The 23,003-nt window shown below is 37.8% G+C and overlaps 1 protein-coding gene across 7 annotated transcripts in view; it reads right to left on the bottom strand.

The window, feature by feature from the left end:
* DNAH8 (dynein axonemal heavy chain 8) overlaps nt 1-23,003 on the bottom strand; it is a 333,661-nt gene that overhangs the window by 252,730 nt on the left and 57,928 nt on the right. For all 7 annotated transcript variants that reach the window (XM_042938633.1, XM_042938632.1, XM_042938634.1 and 4 more), the window contains exons 13-22: nt 22,618-22,764; nt 17,455-17,652; nt 13,441-13,517; nt 12,037-12,136; nt 11,316-11,435; nt 9,596-9,731; nt 6,118-6,305; nt 2,966-3,046; nt 2,441-2,557; nt 1,517-1,636 (exon numbers count right to left, since the gene is read on the bottom strand). In XM_042938633.1, coding sequence (XP_042794567.1) covers nt 1,517-1,636; nt 2,441-2,557; nt 2,966-3,046; nt 6,118-6,305; nt 9,596-9,731; nt 11,316-11,435; nt 12,037-12,136; nt 13,441-13,517; nt 17,455-17,652; nt 22,618-22,764 — 1,284 coding nt within the window. The remainder of the gene's footprint in view (nt 1-1,516; nt 1,637-2,440; nt 2,558-2,965; nt 3,047-6,117; nt 6,306-9,595; nt 9,732-11,315; nt 11,436-12,036; nt 12,137-13,440; nt 13,518-17,454; nt 17,653-22,617; nt 22,765-23,003) is intronic.

The following is a 23,003-nucleotide window of genomic DNA, read 5'->3' as shown; positions in this document are numbered from 1 at the left end:
AAAAAGATATATCTGGAAAATAATAACCGAACAAAGCCAGTGTAGCTACATTAATGTCAAACACAATAAACTTCAAGGATAAAAAGCTTAACAATGATGGAACGAATAGCCAGGAAGACACAATCATTTTAAATTTGCATGCTCCAAGAACAGGATGTAAAAATGGATCATTTAGTGTTGTCTCTGTTACAGCCAAGGTCCCAGTGCTGGGAACAAATGATTTTAAGGTCCTACATATTATGAAGAAGTGAATTCTTAAATGGTAGCAGGGGAGGCAACCATTAGCCCTTTGCCCATCTTGAGATTATAGAAAGGAAGCTTGATCATTGGTAGAGATCAGGTAGAAATAAGTGTAGCGTCCTTCAAAAGAACTACTCAGAGAACTTGACCCATGTCCTCTAGAATTTGGGGATGAAGGGGCTGACTCATGTCTAATTAGTCCTGAGGCAAGAGGCCAACTGGCTTATCCAAACCCCTAAAGGCATGAAGAGGTGTCCTGGAAAGAAGAAGCTGAATTTCCATAGCAACAGGGTCAAAGGACCCTGTATCCCATAGGCAGGATTGGAGCCCATGAGACAGAGGCACCCTTGGTTGTCTTGAAAAGGACACTAGCAAGGTGACCCAAACCAGCAGAGTAAGTGTAGCAGAAGCACATGGCAGGCAAGAAATAAAAGAGTCCAGTTCAAGATGTAAAGTGAGTACTTCTAGGAGAGATTGTGTTATGTGTGTTATGTGTTATGTGCCAGACCGTTAGAGTTCCTATTTTTGTAATTTTGAGCCAATGGAGAATAAATAGATACTCAAATAATTTCAGTATAATGTGATGCTGAGGTTAGGTTTTGTCCTATGGAGACTAGATGCCACTGCTGGTTGAAGGCTTTAAGATCACGAGTTTCACAATCAGATTTGGTGGCAATGTGGAGAATGGATATGATGGAGCCAGATATAGAGAAGAGAGACCAGTCAGATCATAACATCAAGCACTAAACTCAAAATGAGCCTTAAGGGCATGACCTAAGAAAGGGGTAGTAAGTATGGAGAAGAAGAAGCAATTAATTCAAGCAAACTTGGAGTAAAAGGCAAAAACTGGCTTAAAGACAATTGGCCTGAAGCCTGAAGACTGACTGGAGGTAAGAAATGGGAGTGTGAAAAGGACTCCAAAGGACTCCCAGATTTCTGTGAGTGGCTTAAAGGGCAAGGATGTGGTAGTTAAAACCAAGAGGTAATCAATATTGCCCTGGGAGTAAACACAGAGGAGGAAGAGCAGTAAACCACTGACAGAAGGAACCCCAGGAAACTCCAGCATGAGGTTGAGGATATTAGTAAGATCCTATCTAGGGTGTGGCCATGGACTTGAGTTGTTGAAGTCTTGTAAGTCTTTGAATCTGAGGATTTCCAAAAAAGCAAGGATGTCTATATACTACTAACAGAGATTTCCACGTTTAGATTATAAATTCACATTTTAGGTATATGAGCCAGTATTTCTATGATTAAAATATAACACATAAATGCATACCTCATTGAGTGTCAACATATCTTCTACTTTGGTGGCACCACTTTCAGGCAGGGAAATTAACACAGTTTTGGCTATCTCCTTTAGAACTGTATCAATATGCATTTCACACAAGTCGCTGATCTACCAAGAAGAAAAAACATGGAGAGGAAAACTCTTCTTTCATCCAAGATTTACTTGAGTTATAAAATAATTTAGAGGGCTGTATCTTGAAACTTGGGGCCTGAGCCAAGATAATTTGGTGGAAATTGTAGGAGTACATTTACAAAGAAAGCTTGACGTGGAACTAAAGTTTTATAGAGCAGCAACATATGTCATAATCTGATATACGTTATCTCTTTTAATCCTTATTCTGGCCCATGACTCATTACTATCCAAGTTTTACAGCTAAAGAAACAAAGGCTCAGATAAGCAAAGTAACCTGGGAAGGAACGCAAAAGGCAGATCATTGTACCTAGATTTATCTGACTCTCAAGCCTCTGAGTTTTGTCTATTGACCCTGCTGTCATCAGAGAAAAGCACATCTAAGAAGGTATGCATGTTCTATGTAGAAAAGATGGCAGAAATCAATAGACAGTTTCCATTAGGTGAATGCCTCATCTAACTAACATTAGATGTATTAATATTTAAGCACTCCATTTTGCCATTTTCCACAGTCTACAATTATTCCATTTTCTAAACTACACTGTGGAGTTGAACTACCATTTTAACATATTGAAGGCAAGTAATTCAGAGACAAAAACAAGGCAACTCTGCATGAAAAGGCCCCAAAGCAGTTAGAGAAACATAAAGCATTATTTTTTTTAACTCAATAGATGTCCTTTTAGTTAAGAGTCACATCCTTTAAATAGCTTTCATAGATAAGCAAACTATTATTTATAGCCTGAGTATTAATGTATGTAGTTTAAAAAAATGTATTTATCATACCTTCTTTAAAAGTTGATTGAACATATCCAAAACCGAGTCAACTTCTTGAAAGAAGCTCTCTAGTGTTAAAGATGACCATGTTAATATTGTGAGCCCTTGTCTCAACACAGATTCCACCTAGAAAAAGAAAAGAAAAAAAACATAGCGGCTTCCATGATTAACAACAACATTTGCATTTACTTAAAAAGGCTTTCTTTTTATTACCTGGAAATATTATAGGTTATATTTCCTTAATTTTATTTCTCTCCATTATACTTGGTAAAGGTGACTTTGTTTTTTAATCACCTTCGGCTGTCCATGAAGAATCATGGATTCTTAGAAAGTGCTCGTTATTTAGATTTAGTTGTTTTTCAAAGGCAACAAAACTTGTTGACAAGAAATCATTCTATAGGAGAAATAGAGCTATAATGTTGAACTAGAAAGATAGCGGATCTAGGCAAGAATAGATAAAATCCATAATCTGTGGAACGGGAATCTAATTTTAAACACCAGGGAAATCAATATAAAACCTTCAGCATTACCAACCTTTTTCATTCTCGGGGTCATCAGATTGACAAACACTGAAGGCACTTCCTGACATAAGTCATCATAATACTGCAGAAGACCCTGTTGAAAGTCAAAATGGTGTGTTTTACTTTAATTTATTTTAAAGCAAGTCATATTTTGATTCACACCAGGAAGGTGTCATTATACCTGTTTCCTCATGGTCCTGCCAAGATTAAGGCCGTTCACCTAAATTTATATTAATTTACCATACTTTTTCCTCACCTGTAAATTACCTTAGCATCTCCTTTAAACAGCAAGTCAGTGGAGCTTTCTAGAGTTGTATTTTTCATATTTACTATTTAATTACCTTTCTCTATGCTATTTTATTTTATTTTTCAACGTTTTTTTATTTATTTATTTTTGGGACAGAGAGAGACAGAGCATGAACGGGGGAGGGGCAGAGAGAGAGGGAGACACAGAATCGGAAACAGGCTCCAGGCTCCGAGCCATCAGCCCAGAGCCTGACGCGGGGCTCGAACTCACGGACCGCGAGATCGTGACCTGGCTGAAGTCGGACGCTTAACCGACTGCGCCACCCAGGCGCCCCTATTTATGCTATTTTAAATAGCATGGATAATTATCTTTTCAAGATGTCTCTCATTATAAGTTTTTCCCCGTTCTGGAACACATGAAAGCATACTTATTATTGATGTCACACTTGTTTTCTTGATCAGAATTAATTTATTAGTTAATTAATTAACTAACTAATTTATTAGTTAATTAATTTATTAGTTAATTAATTAATCAGAATTAATTAGTTAATTAATTTATTAATTAATTAATCAGAATTAATAGGCTTATATATTTTCTTTTAGATATTTTTTAGAGATGAACCGTAATGATCAATTTTTGACCACTTCATAATTTATTGCAGGGTGTGATGGGAAATAAGGATTCCAATTAATCCTTCCCCAAATTAATAATATTAAGCTGTTTCAATGTTTACTTAATAGTTTCAAAGTTATCAACTCCTTTCCACCTTTTATATTCCCAGTATTCTGTTTTCACATCAGTATTTTAATACTATCAAGAAGAAACAAGGGAATATAACATGGTATGCTAACTATATTGAAATTTAAAATAAAATAAAATAAAATAAAATAAAGGAAAAGAATAAAGAGCCCAGAAATAAATCCCTGACATATGGCCAATTAATTTACAAAGAAGCAAGAATATACAAAGGAGCCAAAAATATACAATGAGGAAAGGACAGTCTCCTCAATAAATAGTATTGGGAAAACTAGACTGTCACATGCAAAAGAATGAAACTGGACACCTATCTTAAATACATACACACATGGGGCGCCTGGGTGGCGCAGTCGGTTAAGCGTCCGACTTCAGCCAGGTCACGATCTCGCGGTCCGTGAGTTCGAGCCCCGCGTCAGGCTCTGGGCTGATGGCTCGGAGCCTGGAGCCTGTTTCTGATTCTGTGTCTCCCTCTCTCTCTGCCCCTCCCCCGTTCATGCTCTGTCTCTCTCTGTCCCAAAAATAAATAAAAAAACGTTGAAAAAAAAAAAATTAAAAAAAAAAAAATACATACACACAAATCAACTCACAATGGATTAAAGACTTAAATTTTAGACCTGAAACGGTAAAACTCTAAAAAAAGAAAACATGGGGTAAGCTCCTTGACAGCTGTCTTGACAGGCAGTGATTTTTGGATTTAACCAAAAGCATAAGCAACAAAAGCAAAAATAAACATGTGGCACTCCATCAAAGTAAAAAGCTTCTGCACAGCAAAGAAAACCATCAACAAAATGAAAAGGCAGCCTATGGCAACAAAAACAACAACAACAACAAAAATGCGAAAAACTAACAATCCAGTTAAAACACATGCAAAGGAACTAAATAGACATTTTTCCAAAGAAGAGACACAAAAGGACAATAGGTACATGAAAAGGTAGTCAATTATCACTAACCATCTGGGAAATGCAAATCAAAACCACAGTGAAATGGTACCTCACGCCTATTAGAATGGTTATTCTCAAAACAAACAAACAAACAAACACCCAAGAGATAACAAGTGTTGGCCAGGATATGGAGAAAAGGGAACACTTGTGCACTGTTGGTGTGGATGTAAATTGGTGCAGCCACTATGAAAAACAGTCTAGAATTTCCTCAAAAAATTTTAAGATAAAAATACCATATGATATAGCAATTCCCACATCAGGGTCTCAAAGAGATATCTGGACTCCCATGTTATTTGCAATAGCCAAGATATGGGAACATCCATCAATAAATGGATGTGTAAAGAAAATATGGTATATATATGCAATGGACTATTACTCAGCCTTGAGAAAGAAAGATATCCTGCCATTTGGAACAACATGGATGGGCCTTGAAGGCATTATGCTAAATGAAATAAGGCAGACAAAGAAAGACAAACACTGTATGATGCCACTTATATGTGGAATCTAAAAAAGCTGAACTTGTAAAAACAGCAGAAAAGTGATTGCCAGGGGCTGGGGGTGGTGAGGGAATACGAAGAGTTTGGTAAAAGGCAGCAATCGTTTAGCTAAAGATGAATAAGGACTGAGGATCTGATGATTAACATGGTGGCTATAATTGATAACACTACAGCATATAATCAAATTTTACGAAGAGAGTAGAACTTAAACATTCTCACCAAAAAAAGAAACAAATATACAAATATACATAATATATGCGTGCACGCACGCACACACACACATATATATGTATGTGGTATGTATATATATATATGAGGTATGTATATATATATGAGGTATGTATATATATATGAGGTATATATATATATGAGGTATATATATATATGAGGTATATACATATGAGGTATATATATATGAGGTATATATATATATATATATATATATATATATATATGGTATATATATGAGGTAATGAATGTGTTAATTAGATGACAGGAATACTTTCACAATGTATATGTATATCAAATCATCATGATGCACACTTTAAATATCTTACAATTTTATTTGTCAGCTGCACCTCAATAAAACTGAAGAAAAATGAACAATCAACGTAATAACAAATTTCCCCTCAATATCACATCAGCACAACTCCAGTGATGTATTTTTCTTTTACCGAAACAAAAAACTCCCTCAAAAATAATTTAAAAATATAATCTATCTTACCTGCAAATGTAATTTATCTGCTTTCAATTTACTCTCCAGTTTTAGCAATCTCTTTGCCTCTTCTGGTACATCCAGCTTCATTTTTATCATGCACTTAGTTTCCCGAACAACTTCCAAAATTTTGGGATCAAAATTAACCAGCAACTTCCCTGTCTCTGGGTGTCGCACAAAAAGTGTGGCTTGTAAAGCTACAAATAAATGATTATTGGCATTAGTTTTTTTGGATTTCTTTCCTGCTTCCAGCCATGTTTACATGCCTGTCTTCTCCACTGGGTACTGACCTCTTAATAGAACAATAGTTTTGGATATCCTAGGTGCTAAGGCATAGCATCTGACATGTGGTCAGTGCTCAAAACTCAGATAAATGAATGCAGAGTGTCTGCAAAGCCATACAATCAGATCCAGAGAGATAAAAATGGACGAAGAACATATAGTCTTCGTGCTATGAACTGCAATACTTTTGTGAGTGGATCTAAGAAAGTTATAATGCAATGTAGTTTATTTTAATGGATTGTGATTTAACCCCTGTGAGAGAAATGGAAGGAGTACACGCTACAAAATATGACACACCTCATATGATGAACTCTTTCTCACAACCCCAAACTGCTTCTTTAAAGAGGCTTATCTGAACTAAGCCTCCATCTTGAATTTCTGGTAACTAAGTTCAGTATCAATAATTAATATTTATTAAACACCATGGCATTGTAAACTTCTAGGTTGTAGAGGAAGACTTTTTTAGGCTACGCCAAAACTACCACCTGAATATCATTCATATACATAGGAATTTTCAGGCATGCTTTTTATTATGAATTGAAATAAATATTCCTGGTCAGTGGTGAGTAGCCATAGCTTATTTGTTATCCTAACATGAATTATTTCTAGAGGCATAATAATAACACACTTCTAGACGAGTATGTGCTAGCTTAAATTACACCTTATATTAACAAACACTACTACCATGAGAATTCCCTATGTATCTTCCAAGCCTCACATTGCTTCATAGAATGTGGCTGCATTGAATTTCTAGTAAAATAAAATAGTCTGTATATCCCTTTGAAGTTAGTTGACTTTTATTCATCAATTAGTCTTGAGATGGTTCTTAATGCTGTTGGTTGCATGAGGATTTCAACTAAAAATTTTACTTAATTCGTTTGGAATCTTTTTTAAATTGGGCCAGAAATCATTGATCCTCCCAAGTAAATTCCAAAATAACCTTGGAACGTTCATCTAATGAAATCTATCTTCCTTAAGTCTGTACTGAGCTTTCTTGAAAGGACAAAATGGTCAGCGAGACCGCTAAGAATAATGACAGCCAGGAAGTCAGCTCCAGAACTGAGTGGCATTTCATTAAACTTTATAGAGCAACCATCTAAAAGAGGCCAACACCAGATCCCCAATTATTATTCTGAGTTCCTATATTGTTAAATATAGCCACATCAATACAACAAGAAGCTTTGCAGAACAATTTATTTCCACTTCACAATTTATTTCCATTTCATAGGAAAAGGCAGATTTAAATCCCAGCTTTGCCATTTCCTAGCTGTGTGATAATCTTGTGCAAGGGGCTTAATCTCTCAGTACCTCAGTTTCCTCTTCTATAAAATGAGGATAATTATAGTTCCTCATAGGGTCGCCATGAGGCTTAAAAGGAAGCTGCATATGTAAAGTGCTTTGACAAAGCCTGGCACATGGTAAGAACTATATAAGTGTCAGCTATCACTGTTATTTAAAGGTTACAAGGATGAAACAGACATAGAGAGTATCCTTCGAATGTGTAGGGGAGATAAGACAGATCCATAAAGCAGTAAGTGTCATGAGAAAGAACAGCAGATAAAGCATATAGAGGACTCTGGAGTAGGAAGACGTTATTTTCTGCTGGGGGAACAAGGAGCTTTATGGAACTGGTAAGTGGTGAACTTGTTTTTGAGCATGTGCCAATAAGAGGAAAAACCACCGGGAAAAAGAAAAGTAGAAAAGTGTATGGTATTATACAAGCAAAACAGAACATGCTCCATTCTTCAGTTAACAATTCTCTTCTGCCCTTTTCCAGAATGTGAATTTTAAGTTTCTCTTAAGGCTCCTTTGAGAGTGTTGCTCTTAGCTGCCTCTATGGACCCTGCCTCCATAGGGTCCTACTGTACTCATTACCCAGAAACAGTTGGCCTGATACGAGTGGCTTATTAAAAGCTAAACTGAGGGGCCAGGTGGGGAAGACAGCCTGCAGAGTTGGGGCCCCGTCCTCCAGGACACAGGCATGAATGAATCAATAGCTTGTAATGGTGATGTGTCTTCAATAGCTAAAATATATGGGTCAGGAACCAAGAGGCAGGAAAAGAGCAGCCCCTCGTACCATCACTCCCAGGGACCCAACTGCAGGATTTGTGCTTCCTGTGCCTGCAATTCTGTATACCCTGCTGGGGTGGAGATCCTGGTATGGAAGGAGAGACCTTTCTATCAGGGACTACAGTCAGGGTTCCATCAAGGTTATGGATAAAGCTGAAGGCTAAGATGGGACAAAGCAGGAACCTGGACCGCCCGACAATTGAGCCCACACAGTAACAACACCCCAGATCATGCCCGCATGGACGGATGATGGCTTGAAATCAGCCCTCCTCTGCTTCACAGTGAATTCTGCCCAATGCCTTGGCACCTCTCAGAAGTACCTAGACATAGCCCTAATACTGTGAATCTACTGGAGCTCAAAGTGAAGTAAAATTCCATTATAGAAAAAGAAAGGAAAGAAGTGAGGGAGGAAAAAAGGAGGGAGGAAAGGAGAAGGAAGGAGAGGGAAGGAAGGAAGGAAGGAAGGAAGGAAGGAAGGAAGGAAGGGAAAGAGGGAGGGAGGGGGGAGGGAGGAAAGAAAGGAAGGAAGGAAGGGAGGGAGGGAAAGAGGGAGGGAGGGGGGAGGGATGGAAGGAAGGAAGGGAGGGAGGGAAAAAGGGAGAGAGGGGGGAGGGAAGGAGGGAGGGAAGGAAGGGAAAGAGGGAGGGAGGGGGAGGGAAGGAAGGAATGGAAAGAGGGAAGGAAGGAAGAAAGGAAGGAAGGAAGGAAGGAAGGAAGGAAGGAAGGAAGGAAGGAAGGAAGACCAGCAAAGTGCAATTCTTTCTCCCCTGATTGGGACTGAGATTTGAATCTACAACATGATAAAATTGAAGATGAAAACTTCCCTAAATCTACGGAGAACTATCTATGAAGAGTCTCGATATTTACTTTTAAATACTGTTTCTTAGTGGGAAGTCACAATCTAAGTATATCAACTTTAAGGTGATAGCAACTGTTGCTTGTAAAATCAGAATATTATTTAGTAACTGTAAAGAAACAATTGTATTTTAAAAAGACATAATTGTATCATTCCCAAAGCTAAATATGACCATCATAATGTAGCATTAAAGGGATGTAAAAATTCTCCAGAACCATGAATTCATTCAAAATCACCTAACACCCCCTCCTTAGTGTCACTGCATAGTCTTATACACACCATACTGTAACTGCGAGATCTCTCTGACCCAGGCTGTGTGATAGACCACCTCGAATTCCACCAGAACATAGGAAATTTTGTTATACTGACGAATGACAGCTTTACCTTCTGCACTTGACAAAATTTCTGAGTTTTTCTGTTTTTTTAAGGGGAAAAAAAGATTTATAATTAAAAGATTGTTGGTTGTTTTTGTATCCAAATCATAAAGCTGTTGGTACTTAAAATGTCATCAAATAATTATGTTAGCAACTTAGATTTTGCTTCAGAGTAAAATAGAGGTGAGGAAAGCCATACAAACTAAAGATGGAAGTAGAGAAACATTACCAGCAGAAAGGGAAAACTAGAAAAGGAAATAAAGGATTTAAGAAGAAAGACAGGTCTATCTAGCCTTACAGCCAGCCAGGCTGAGAGCATCTGCTTTCAATTCTCTATTCCCTTCCCAATTTTCTGGACAAGATACAATGGACTGATTTTCCTTGAGCTGTGAATATCAGGGAAAATCTCCAAATTCCACACCAAAAAAAAAAAAAAAAAAGTAACTGTATATCAAAGAACAAAAACCAAATTTCTTTACATAAAAACTGAAAGCCTTATTTTTTGACTCACAGATGTCAAAAACACAGCAATCTCACTGCAGAGTCAATCAGCAATGGAGTCCCCTTCCTGGCCTCTTCTCTAAGGCCAGCGTTTTAATATTTTTACAAATAGTGAGAACAGTAAAATAAATGATAGCAGTCAAACAGAAACAATAAAAATTTAATACCCAAGAATGCTTAAATACTAAAATTACTGCAAGACTATTTTTGGTAGTTATTTCCTTCTGTATTTAGGCATAAGATGCCACCCGAAGCAAGGCAACTCTGCGTTGTTACTCTGTCTCTTTACAAAAACAAACCAAACCACACAAAAAACAAAGACAAGACAAACTGGCAATTTCAAAATGACAACATGGCCTAAGAGTATCCTGGGATTTTTCAGAAATCTAATAATCTTAAGGACACAGAGAATGCATATACTCCATTATACTTTGCTCCAGATCTCAATTCTTTATTCAGGAATAGTGTCTCTGGGGCACCTGGGTGGCTCAGTCGGTTAAGCATCTGACTTCGGCTCAGGTCATGATCTAGAGGTTCGTGGGTTTGAGTCCCACATCAGGCTCTGTACTGACACTTCAGAGCCTGGGGCCTGCTTCGAAATCGTGTCTCTCTCTCTCTCTCTCTCTCTCTCTCTCTCTGCTCCTCCCCCACTCACGCTCTGTGTGTGTGTGTGTCTCTCTCTCTCTCTCTCTCAAAAATAAATAAACATTAAAAAAAATTTTTTAAAAAGAATATACTAAGACTGTCTTCACTTCCACTTATATATGTCAGTGACATATCTGTCCACACAGAGAAGTAAGCTTCAGGATTATGCTTGTACTTTTATTATTTTCAAAACAATGACTCTTTAAAAGCCTTGATAAAGTATCTTTTATTACTAAAAGCCATAAAGTTATAAGATTCTCCCCCTTAGAGATTAACTGCAATTAAGTGAGCTTATCTACTAAACATGAAGGAATTGGCTTGGTCACCCTCAGGCATATTTATAAACTAATTTTTTTTTGCCAGTGAAAGAATTAGTTAGCTCTCACTACTTTATTGGACACAAACGTTATCGGATAAAATATACATCTTCTATTAAAACTACTGTAATCCTCATACTATAAATGGAATTATTGGCTTACGAAGAAATAGTTGATGGGCTCACTTATCCGGCGATAGAGCTGCCTCACCCAGAGTATTTTGCCTGCTATAGGGGGCATGTTGCGAGCAAGAGGCGGGTCATCTTTTTGAGAATGATAAAGCTGGAATTAAGGATACGGTGTTGATGTTTAAAATTCAATACAATGGAAAAGGCAAAAGATATTCAATACATTTGCACTCACATGTTTTATGTATAGGAGCTAGTCAATAAATATGTAAATGCACTTTAGAGATCATCTGTGGCTCAGAAACTACCATGTCTCCAATATATGACATTTAATTCTCTCTAAACCCTTATTTCCCATTACATGTATATTTTTTTTTGTATTTTATCCCAAATTTTAAGGAGATATTCAAATAAGGGAGCAATAAGCTACATTATATCTGTCACAATATTCTCCAGAGCCCATATTTCTCTACACAGAAATATTAACTTAAATGGGCTTTCCAACACACACATAAATGCTGTTACAAAAACAAACAAACAAACAAACCCTGTTCTTAAGAGCATAGGGATGCAAATCTGGCTGCCCAGTGACATACACTGTCAACACCTTCCCACATTTGGAGGGGCACATCAGAGGTACTTAGCAGTGAAAGGGTCATTTTGAAAAGCTTGGCACCAGATAATAAGGGCAATACTTTCAGAATACTTTTTTTTTTGTACTAAAGTACCACTCTGTTTATAAACATGACCCTTGCCTTCTTTGTAGCTTCAAGTTCAGCCACGTAATACTGAAGAATACGCTCGATGGTATGGTTTATTTCTAACTGAAGACAGGGGATGTTCAGCTTCTGGAATCTGAAAGTGAGTGAGGGTGAATAATTAAAAAGTCAATGAGAAACATACTTAAGAATTGCTGCCATCCTAAAAATCCATTCATTCACTCATTTGACAAATACTCATGCCAGACCTCATGCACGTGAGGATGCGGTGAGGAACAAGACAGGTGTGGAGACAGCCCTCTTGGAGCCTCCAGTTATCTTATGGGAAATGTAGACTTAGTCAAGAGCTATGCGTTAAAAAAATCATTTAAATTACAAGGGGACCAGGAATGCATGTATCAAGGGAACCCAGCCAAGTCTGGGGAGGCAAGAAAGACTTCCTTAGAAAAGGACATTTAAACTGAAAATGAAAAGATGGGGGGCAAGGGTTGACTTCGCAAAGATGGAGGGGAACACACTGAGCATCCCTATGACAACAGTAATGCTCACATAATTCCAAATAGCCATAATCAAAACAATGATCTGTCTGCCAAATATCACTTCCACCTTCAGACTAAGTGATGCACCGGAAATACTAGGATAATAACATCCTGATAAGAAAGTGAATTAACACCAGTGTACTATGGGTAAAAAGAAAGACACACACACAGAAAGAGACAGAGACAGAGAAATCAAAAAGAAAATGGTGCTGCCATCTGTCTGTACAGTATTACCATTTGTCAAATCATTTTCTGTTTTGACTCTTTCACTGGTCTCATGAGGTAAAGTCTCACTGGTATGATCCAACATTAGAGAGACGTGGGGCTATATAGCAAAGCTGGGCCCAAACCAGATGCACTGGCTCTCATGGGAGCATTCCCAAAGGATCCCTAACATGAGCCATGAGCCCTCCCTGAACTCAAAGGAAATGGCTTCTAGTCCAGGCTGCCCTGCTCTTTAGGAGAGCACCATTGTCAGGAATAGAGGAAAAGGAAGCAGCAGGAGCACTCCGGAGGAAAAATGAGAACTTTGAGGATCTGCTACCCTTTGATAATTTCACTTCTAGAAATCCTTGCAGTATGCAGAATTAAATATTATTTGTTCCCTTTCCAATAACATCTATGAAATCAACTTCAGATATATTACCCAGCTGGAGGAAAAATCATGTGAAATAATTTCATTTTCTTATTGGAAGACTTTCTGCTTCAAAAAATCCAATGAGAAATATCATACTATATTTCAAATTTTTACCAATCTATTTAATGGCAATTTAAAGATTAACGTTTATAAGTCTTAAAGTTTATGGAGGAGAGATTTCCAAAAATATCTTATTTGAAATTGTATTTTCAAATACAAAGTTATCCCACCTAGAAACTATACTGCTTAATGCACTATAAATACCTTTGAAGAAGCTGAAGGGCCTGCTGAGAAGACAAGATTTTTCCAAAAGTACTGTTCATAAATGCCTGTATTTGTACCTAAAAGAAAATATTAATATTCAATTGATTTGGGGCATTAGGGAGAGATTATTTTTGTTTAGCAACAATTAATGTTTTTCCTATAGAATCAAAATTGCCTTAAACATACCTACCATCTAAGCATCTAGAATTGCACTGTCCAGTATGGTGGCCACATGTGGCTCCTGAGCACTTGAAATGTCACTACTTGGAAGTGAGATGTGCTCTGAGAGTAAAATACACACTAGATTTTAAAGACTTAACACACCTACACACAAAAAATATATAAAATATCTCAATGGTTTTTATCTTAATTTTTTTTTATTTTATCATTTTTGAGAGAGAGAACAAAAGCGAGGGAATGGTAGAGAGAGAGGGGGATGGAAGATCCAAAGTGGGCTCTGTGCTGACAGCAGTGAGCCCAATATGGGGCCAGAACTCATGAACCATGAGATCATGTCCTAAGCCGAAGTCAGACACTCAACTGACTGAGTCGCCCAGGTTCCCCTCAAAGATTTTTACCTTGGTGACATGTTAAAATGGTAATATTTTGAATTCTGTTGGGTTGGGAAAAGTGTATTATCAAAATTAATTTCACTTGCTTCTTTGAACTATTATTCATATGGCTGCTAGAAAAATTAAAATTACCTATGAGGTTTGTTTGCATTTTCTGCTCATTATTTATGGGATATGACTGACCTAGAGATGAGTAAAGTTGCAAGATACAAAATCAATGCACAGAAATCTGTTGCATTCCTGTATACCAATAATGAAGCAGCAGACAGTGAAATTAAGAAAACAATCCCATTTATAATTGTACCAAAACCAATAAAATATCTAGGAATAAATTTAATCAAAGAAGTGAAAGACCTGTACTCTGAAAATTATAAAACACTGATGAAAGAAATTGAAGACTATGCAAAGAAATGGAAAGACATTCCATGCTCATGAATTAGAAGAAATATTGTTAAAATGTCTATACTACCCAAAGCAATCTCCAAATTTAATTCAATCCCTATCAAAAGACCAAGAGCATTTTTCACAGAGCTAGAACAAACAACCTTTAAGTTTGTATGGAACCACAAACAAAAACAAAAACAAAAACCTGAATAGGCAAAGCAATCTTAAAAAAGAAAAAACTGGAGGTATCACAATTCCAGATTTCAAGTTATATTACAAAGAGGGAGTAATGAAAACATATGGTACTGGCATAAAAATAGACACATAGAACAATGGAATAGAACAGAAAACCCAGAAATAAACCCACAACTATAAGGTCAATTAATCTTTGACAAAGGGAGAATGAATATACAATGTGAAAATGACAGTCTCTTCAACAAATGGTGTTGGGAAAACTGGGCAACAGGATGTACGATGAAACTGGGCCACTTTCTTTCACCATACACAAAAATAAACTCAAAATGGATTAAAGACCTAAATGTGAGACCTGAAACCATAAAAATCCTTGAAGAAAGTACAGGCAATAATCTCTCTGATATTGGCTGTAGTAATATTTTTCTACATATGTCTCTTGAGGCAAGGGAAATAAAAACAAAAGTAAACTATTGGGACTACGTCAAACTAAAAAACTTCTGCCCAGCAAAGGAAACCATCAACAAAACTAAAAGGTAATCCACTGAATAGGAGAAGATACTTGCAAAATGACATATCCAATAAAAGGTTAGTATCCATAATATATGAAGAACTGATCCAAAAACAAATAATCCAGTTAAAAAATGGGCAGAGGTCATGAACATTTCTCCAAAGAAAACATCTAGATGGCCAACAGATACATGAAAAGATGCTCAACATCACACATCATCAGGAAAATGCAAATCAAAATCACAATGAGCTATCACCCCACACCTGTCAGAATGGCTAAAATCAAAAACACAAGAAATAACAAGTGCTGGCCAGGATGTGGAGAAAGGAGAACTATCTTGCACTGTTGCTGAATGCAAATTGGTATAGCCATTGTAGAAAATTCATGAAGGTTCCTTAAAAAACTAAAAATACTACTACCCTATGATCCAGTAATCACACTACTGGGTATTTACCCCCCAAAATACAAAAGCTCTAATCCAAAAAGATACATTCACCCCTATCTTTATGACAGCATTATTTACAACAGCCAAACTATGAAAGCAGCCCTAGTGTCCATCAATAGATGAATGGATAAAGAAGATGTGGTATATACACAATGAAACATTATTCGGCCATTAAAAAGAGTGAAATCTTGCCATTTGCAACAATATGAATGGAGTTAGAGAGTATGATTCTGAGCAAAATAAGTCAATCAGAGAAAGACAAACACCCATATGATTCCACTCATATGTGGAATTTAATAAACATAACAAATGAGTAAAGGAAAAAAAAAAAAAACAGAGAGACAAACCAAGAAACAGACTCTTAACTATAGCGAACTGATGGTTACCAGAGGGGAGGTGGGTGAGAGGATGGGGGAAATAGATGATGGGGATTAAAGAGTACGCTTATCATAGATGAAAAATAATAATCTCTCTGACATTGGTTGTAGTAATATTTTCCTAGATATGTCTCCTGAGGCAAGGGAAATAAAAACAAAAGTAAACTATTGGGACTACATCAAACTAAAAAGTTTCTGCCCAGTGAAGGAAACAATCAACAAAACTAAAAGGCTAAATAAGGGGCGCCTGGGTGGCTCAGTCGGTTAGGCGGCTGACTTCGGCTCAGGTCATGATCTCACGGTCAGTGAGTTCAAGCCCTGTGTCAGGCTCTGTGCTGACAGCTCAGAGCCTGGAGCCTGCTTCAGATTCTGTGTCTCCCTCTCTCTGACCCTCCCTCGTTCATGCTCTGTCTCTCTCTGTCTCAAAAATAAATAAACGTTGAGAAAAAATTAAAAAAATAAAATAAAAGGCTAAATAAACTAATAAAACTAAAAATAAATAAATCATAAAAATAAGCAATAATTTTTTTCAAAACCCACAAATTCCCATTGCTATAAAGATGCAACTCCTAAAGCATTTTGGGAGCAAACTCCACCCTGCCCAACTAGACAAACAGTATAAACAATAACTAAAATATATCTTAAATATCAAACAGTCTAACTTTCAAAAACTGAAAGGCAATCTATGCCAAAAAGAAAGGATGTTGTTAGAATTTTAGGGTCATTCTTATTTATATTGCCCAGATTACCTTAATATAGTTTTTAAAGAATCTTTAAAAAATAAATGAGGAAAATATATATAATTTTTTTCACCATCATGGCAAGAATTTCAGGTTCAGAAAGTGGACAGAGTATATTCCTGTCCCTCTCTGTATCTCCAGGACATTCTACAGCAAGAAGAGACCATTCCCTGGGGCTAAGCCTAGGTTTACAGTACTTTATGATAAGAGAGTAACTGAGGTCATGTAAGCCCAAAAGGTGGGAAAGAAATATGTTGTGGTCCCACCAGACATATTTTTTTTAAGTAGCCTTCATCCTTCTGCTACCCCATAAGCTATGACAAACAGGATGAGGTCTTTGTTAGAGCTGTGCTCTAAGCTGCAGACAGAATGTGGCCATAAAGTGCAAGGCCACGTCTGGGAGGGCAATCAATCTTCCTAATCTGTCCTCAAATCTTTTCACATTTAAAACAAACAATAAGGATGACACATCTTCTCTTAGACGGGAAAATCGACATGGGCTCCTCGGCATAACAATAATGGTAACAATGGAATACAAATTCTGACGCAAACTAGACATGAACCCCAGCTACAATAGCCTTTTGGGTTTCTGTTATTCGTTGATATCTTTTTAGTGAATATGCTCATTTCTCATTTATTTTGAGGAAAATATTTTGTGGACTGGTTTAAAAATTATTCACACTGGCAAATAGTTTTGATCAATTACACAAGAGTAACTTATATAGTAGATATGTAAATTCCAGTACTATTACATTTCAGCTTTACTAAAGTAAAAGTACGTATAATTACTTACCTCTAAACCATTGATTTTTGTCATGAACTCTGAGAAATCTGTATCAAATTCTGTCCTTCTTGGATCCAGAATGTCATACTGTTTTTTCTTAACGCCTTGATATATACTTTTGAATTTTATTGCCATAATATCTATTCCCTCTATGGTGGAATTACTCAAGGCTGAATATGTCTGCACAATCGTTATCATTTCTGTAATCTGAAAAAGAGAAGTGTTATTTTAGAAATGGGGTATTAGCACCCTTCCCTAGAATAAGCTCTTAATAAATCATTGATTTAAGAAACAAACCAAGGGGTGACTGGCCAGCTCAGTTGGGGAGAATGAAACTCTGGATCTCCAGGTTGTGAGTTTGAGCCCCATGTTGGGTGTAGAGATTACTTGAAAATGAAATCTCTTAAAAAATAAATAAAAATTTAAAAATAAAAAAACCCAATAAACAGGCCCTAGAATCATTTACCTAAACCAGCCAGAGGAGATAAACTAGAAGACAAATCTCTGTCACCAATCATTACTACCCTTAGACTATTTCTATCATGTCTAGAGAGAGTTTACTACCTTTCTCAGATTTTGATCACTTTGCCTTTCAAGAGGGGGAAGAAAAGAATTTGAGTAAAAGCTCTTACAGATGTCTGAATAATTTTATCTTTTTGCTCTTGAGAATTTTCTGAAAATCATTTTGCTTGGATCACTAGATTAAAAAGCTTTACCATTCTGGAGTGCTTGGGTGACTTGGTCGGTTGAGCATCTGACTTTGCCTCAGGTCATGATCTCATGGTTCGTGGGTGTGAGCCCCATGTCGGGCTCTGTGCTGACAGCTCGGAGCCTGCAGCCTGCTTCAGATTCTGTGTCTCCCTCTTTCTCTCCGCAACCCCACCCCTCCACCCCCTCCTGCCCCTTCCCCGGGCACTTGTGCCCTCTCTGTCTCTCTGTCTCTCTGTCTCTCTCTGTCTCTCTCTCAAAAATAAACATTTAAAAAATTTTTAATTAATTAATTAATTAAAATCCTTTACCATTCTTCTTGGCCCTCACCACAATTCTGAAATGTCAGACTAGCAGAAATCCACATCTGTTTTCCCTTTCACCTGCATTCAAGCAACAGAAGTCCCAAGAAGCCTAAAGACAACTGCAGTCAGTTCTGACCCCTGAAGAGCCTTGGGAAACCCTCAAAATGAACTTTACTGCACAAATGGCTGCTTCCATCTCCATGTACCAACACCACCACTTAACCAAAACAAAACAAAACAAAACAACAACAACAAAAAACAACAGTCCTTCACATCTACAGGCTACTCAGTTATTTAACCTTCATCAATGATTCCCCACTTTGATTCCTGCTTTGGAGAATAATGCTCAAAGCTCTCCAGGGCAGACCCATCGGTCCAAGGCCAAACAAAATGAACCTGTTTTCAGGGGATTCCTCCAAATACTACACACCATGAAGACAACAGTACTGGTCCTCCTACCCAGCCAGCATAATTCACATAAATTCCCTCCACCTGGCAACCCAGATGACCATTTTCAGAGCAACTGTACCTCTTACACCACTATTTCTGTGCACTTCCAAACACCACTGTCATCCTAGAAGCCAGCCGAAACCTGGAGGAAATACGAACCCCCTGTAATTTGCAACACACTGTATATGCTCTATGTAAAGGTGAGAAATACCTGGCTCTCCAACACATACAGTCCACTTACCTTAAAAAACAAAACAAACTTTAAAAAACAGACCAAGGAACTCAAACGACCCACTTGCTGTGTTCTTCTAGGCTGCTGAGACTGCCTGCTATCCCTTACTGTGCCAGCTGGTCCCAAGGGCCAGAGACTAGGATGGAATTCCTGTCACTAACACATCCTCCATTTTGTCCATGGGTGGATGAGGGGCCAAAAGCAGAGACAGCAGTCAGTCCCATGCTTGGCCTTTCCAACTTAGCCAGTGTGTCTCCTACCCCCAACACCACCTAGCAGCAATGTGAAAGCCAGTCATGGTGATCAGCCATGACCATACCCCTGCTTGTTTGTCCTCCTCTTGGCTTTTTCACCAACTCACTCTTTATCAGCTTTTGACCCCTCAGTATTGACATCCAACTTGTGATCCCTTCTCTGCTCACCAACCTTGGCATCTTTCCCAGTTCTCAACTTGCTATGATTGCCTCATCTCAATGTCCCCCTACCCTACCTACTAGCTCCAGTTCCTTAAATCTACCCCCAGAAATACCAGCTTCCCATCCCATCTCTTCTCTCCCACAAATGTTCAGGGTGAGAAGCAAACAAAACTAAAGACAGGGCTCTGGGAAGCATCAACATTCACCAAAATTTACATGGCAGGAAGAGGAAAAGGAAGCAAAGGATACTGTACTTCCTTAGTTCTGGCTCCTTAGGACACACTAACACTAATGCCCCATCAAGTCTCCATCTACCAAAAGAAGGTGCAACCTAGTGACACACTAGAACTTTCCTCACTTGTTCCTTAAACATTTCTGCCCAAGTCTGAGGTCTCAGTTCTCCAACCCCAACCTCAGTCCTGTCTGTCCTGTGACTTTGGTACTTGTTCATCCTGACATCAATCTCAGCTTTCCCTAATAGGCTCTGATTTAGCTTGCCTTTCTGACTCCCCTCTTCTACTATTTTAGAGTTCAGAGAGGTAGCCCAACAGTGGTTGCTACTGTGCCCCACTCATCAGGGGAAGCCCATCCAGGCAGCTCAGTAACCAATCACCTCTGGAAAAACATGCAAAACCCTGCCACACTTCAGGGTAAGTTTTATAGCCCCAGCTTTGCAAATCTGGATACCAATATCCACCAGTTACACATGGGAGCAATGCCAATCATCTAAGGCATTCTTAGTACAGGGGTATTGGGATAACCTAGCAATTGGGATGCACTTTAGGTGAGGTCTCTGGGCAGGGGGGATGGGGGGGCGGGTGGCATTAGCTCTGGTGCTGAGCCCTTGTGGCATGAAATTGTGCCCTTAAGATTAGAGGCACAGCTTTTCTAGAGGTAGAGTAGGGTAAGGAGCTAGTGCAGCTGGCCATTACCGCCCACTCCCTTCAGCATCAGGAATATTTGGGCTGCTAACTTCATGAATGGATGCCCATTAAGCCCAGCATTAGACCTGCCACCAAAGATCTTTACTGCTAATAGGCTAATCATTAAGGTCTAGCCCTGAAACTCTACCAAGTATAGAATTATACCCAAGTTGACAGGGGTCCTAGCTCCTAGAAAAACTAAGGGTAAAGAAATCTCTATTGTTCACAAAACATCTTCATATAATAGTTTCCTACCTATGGTTCCAAAATCACAAACAACAACAACAACAAATACATTTCATAAATTTGACTTTATCAAAATGAACAACTATTGTGCTTCAAAGGACACCATCAAGAAAGTGAAACGATAACTCACAAATTGGGAGAAAATATTTGCAAATAATAACTGATAAGGGACCTATACCCAGAATACATAAAGAACTCTTACAACTCAGCAATCAAAATACAAAAAAACAAATTAAAAATGTGCAAAGGATTTGAATATAAATTTCTCCCAAGAAAAATTATAAATAAGTGAATTAAAAGATGTTCTAACATCATTAGTCTTCAGCAAAATGCAAGTGAAAACCACAATGAAACAGATATTACTTCACAGCCTCTAGTTTGTCTAAATTCAAAAAGGTAGACAATAATAAGGTTGACAAGGATGTAGAGAAATCAAAACCCTCATGCATTGCTGATGAAAATGTGAAGTGATATAGCTGTTTTGAAAAATACCTTGGCAGTTTCTCAAAAAGTTACCGTGTGGCCCAGAAATTCCAATTCTATGTATACACTCAAGAGAAACAACAACATATATCCACACAAAAACATGTACACAAGTGTTCACAGCAGGATTATTTGTAATAGCCAAAAAGTGAAAACAACCCAAATGTCCATCAACTAATGAGTAAATAAAATGTAGCAACCATACAATGCTATATTATTCAGCAATAAAATATAATGCTACAACATGGATGAACCTTGAAAACATTATTGTAAGTGAAAGAAGCCACTCACAAAAGACCACATATTATATGATTTCATTTATATGAAATTTCCAGAATAGGCAAATCTATAGAAACAGAAAGTAGATTAATGGTTGCTTAGGGGTAGGTAGAGAGGAAAATAGGGTGTGTCAGGTAATGGGCAGGGTTTCTTTTAGAGGAAACAAAAATATTTTAAAATTATATTTGGTAATGGTTGCACAACCCTGTGAATATATTAGAAAATACTGACTTGTACACTTTGAATGGGTGAATTGTACTGTATGTGAATTATATCTCAATAAAGCTGCTAAAAAAACCAGTCCCACACAAATATGTATTAAGGACTCTACTCGATAACTTGGTTCTCTACATCATCCATACTTTCTTATCCGGGCTGGATCAGGAGGTTACAAATGAAAACTAGGCATCTAGACATGTCCAGGAGATGCCCTTCAAGCTGTGTAATGCCCTCACTGATTTCCAAAAAATGATGAACAGAATCCTAAGCATTACCAGGACATAGGGAGTTGGCAAACTGGTGGGGGAGGGGAAAGGATATCTACATGAGATCTTTATAAACGTTTCAAAAGCTGAGTCCGAGAAGCCTCTGGTATTGGCTTCCCTATACCCCCTGAAAAAATACCACTCCTCCCCAGCTAGTGCTAATACATAAATCAAAGGTGCAGAAGTGTTTGACTCGTGTCTGCCCAGCAAAGGCATCACCCACATAGTGTTTAACTACACCCCATTTTTAACTGGTCTAGAAGGATGTGTCTATACATCCAGATATTATACAACTACTGGGTTCTGCCAGGTATTGCAGGTATTTCACCACACACTTTTCCTCAGCCTAATACAATCATTAGACACAGAGTTTTCTAAGGTCAAGGTCTATAAATAGAGGTAGAATTGAGGTCTTGAGAGAGGTGAAAGTGTGCAATAGCTTTGCCGTCATCAGGAATGAAAAATAAGTTATATCAAAATGTGATCTGTAAGTAATCTGTAAGTAATAGGAGATGATTCATATCAATAGTGAGACAAGAGATCCAGGTCAGTAATTCCCAGCAGTGCTCCATAAAGTATGAAATAACCAGAAAGGGTTGGGGCGGGGGGGCGGGGGGGTGGGCGAAGTGACTGCATAATGGTTACCTTCTCCAGTCTTTTGCAGAAAGCTTCAAATTTTCCAAATATATACATTTCTGAAACCTCAAAAGATTTTTCTCCTGAGGACTCTAAAATCTGTTTCCTTGTCTTATGAAAAGATGTCTGATATTCCTTGAATAGGAAAATGCAATCCTATGAGAAAATTAAAAGAAGGTATGATGAGAGTTTGTTCAGGAGTCAGAAATTCAAGAATCTGTCCTCACATGGTGCTGATGGCATCAGCTCCTCAACAGGAGCTGTTGCTGTTACCATTAAAATTCAAGTTCTCCGCCTACCTACTGAAAAGCCTGGGATTGTGAAAATAGTTTCTTTTAATTTACAACATACTTTCACTTTCTTCATTCGCACTGTTTCCCTTATTTCCTGTCATC

This window comes from Panthera leo, chromosome B2 (assembly GCF_018350215.1).
Source record: "Panthera leo isolate Ple1 chromosome B2, P.leo_Ple1_pat1.1, whole genome shotgun sequence".
NCBI lineage: Eukaryota > Metazoa > Chordata > Mammalia > Carnivora > Felidae > Panthera > Panthera leo.
This window is presented reverse-complemented; position numbering and strand designations above follow the sequence as displayed.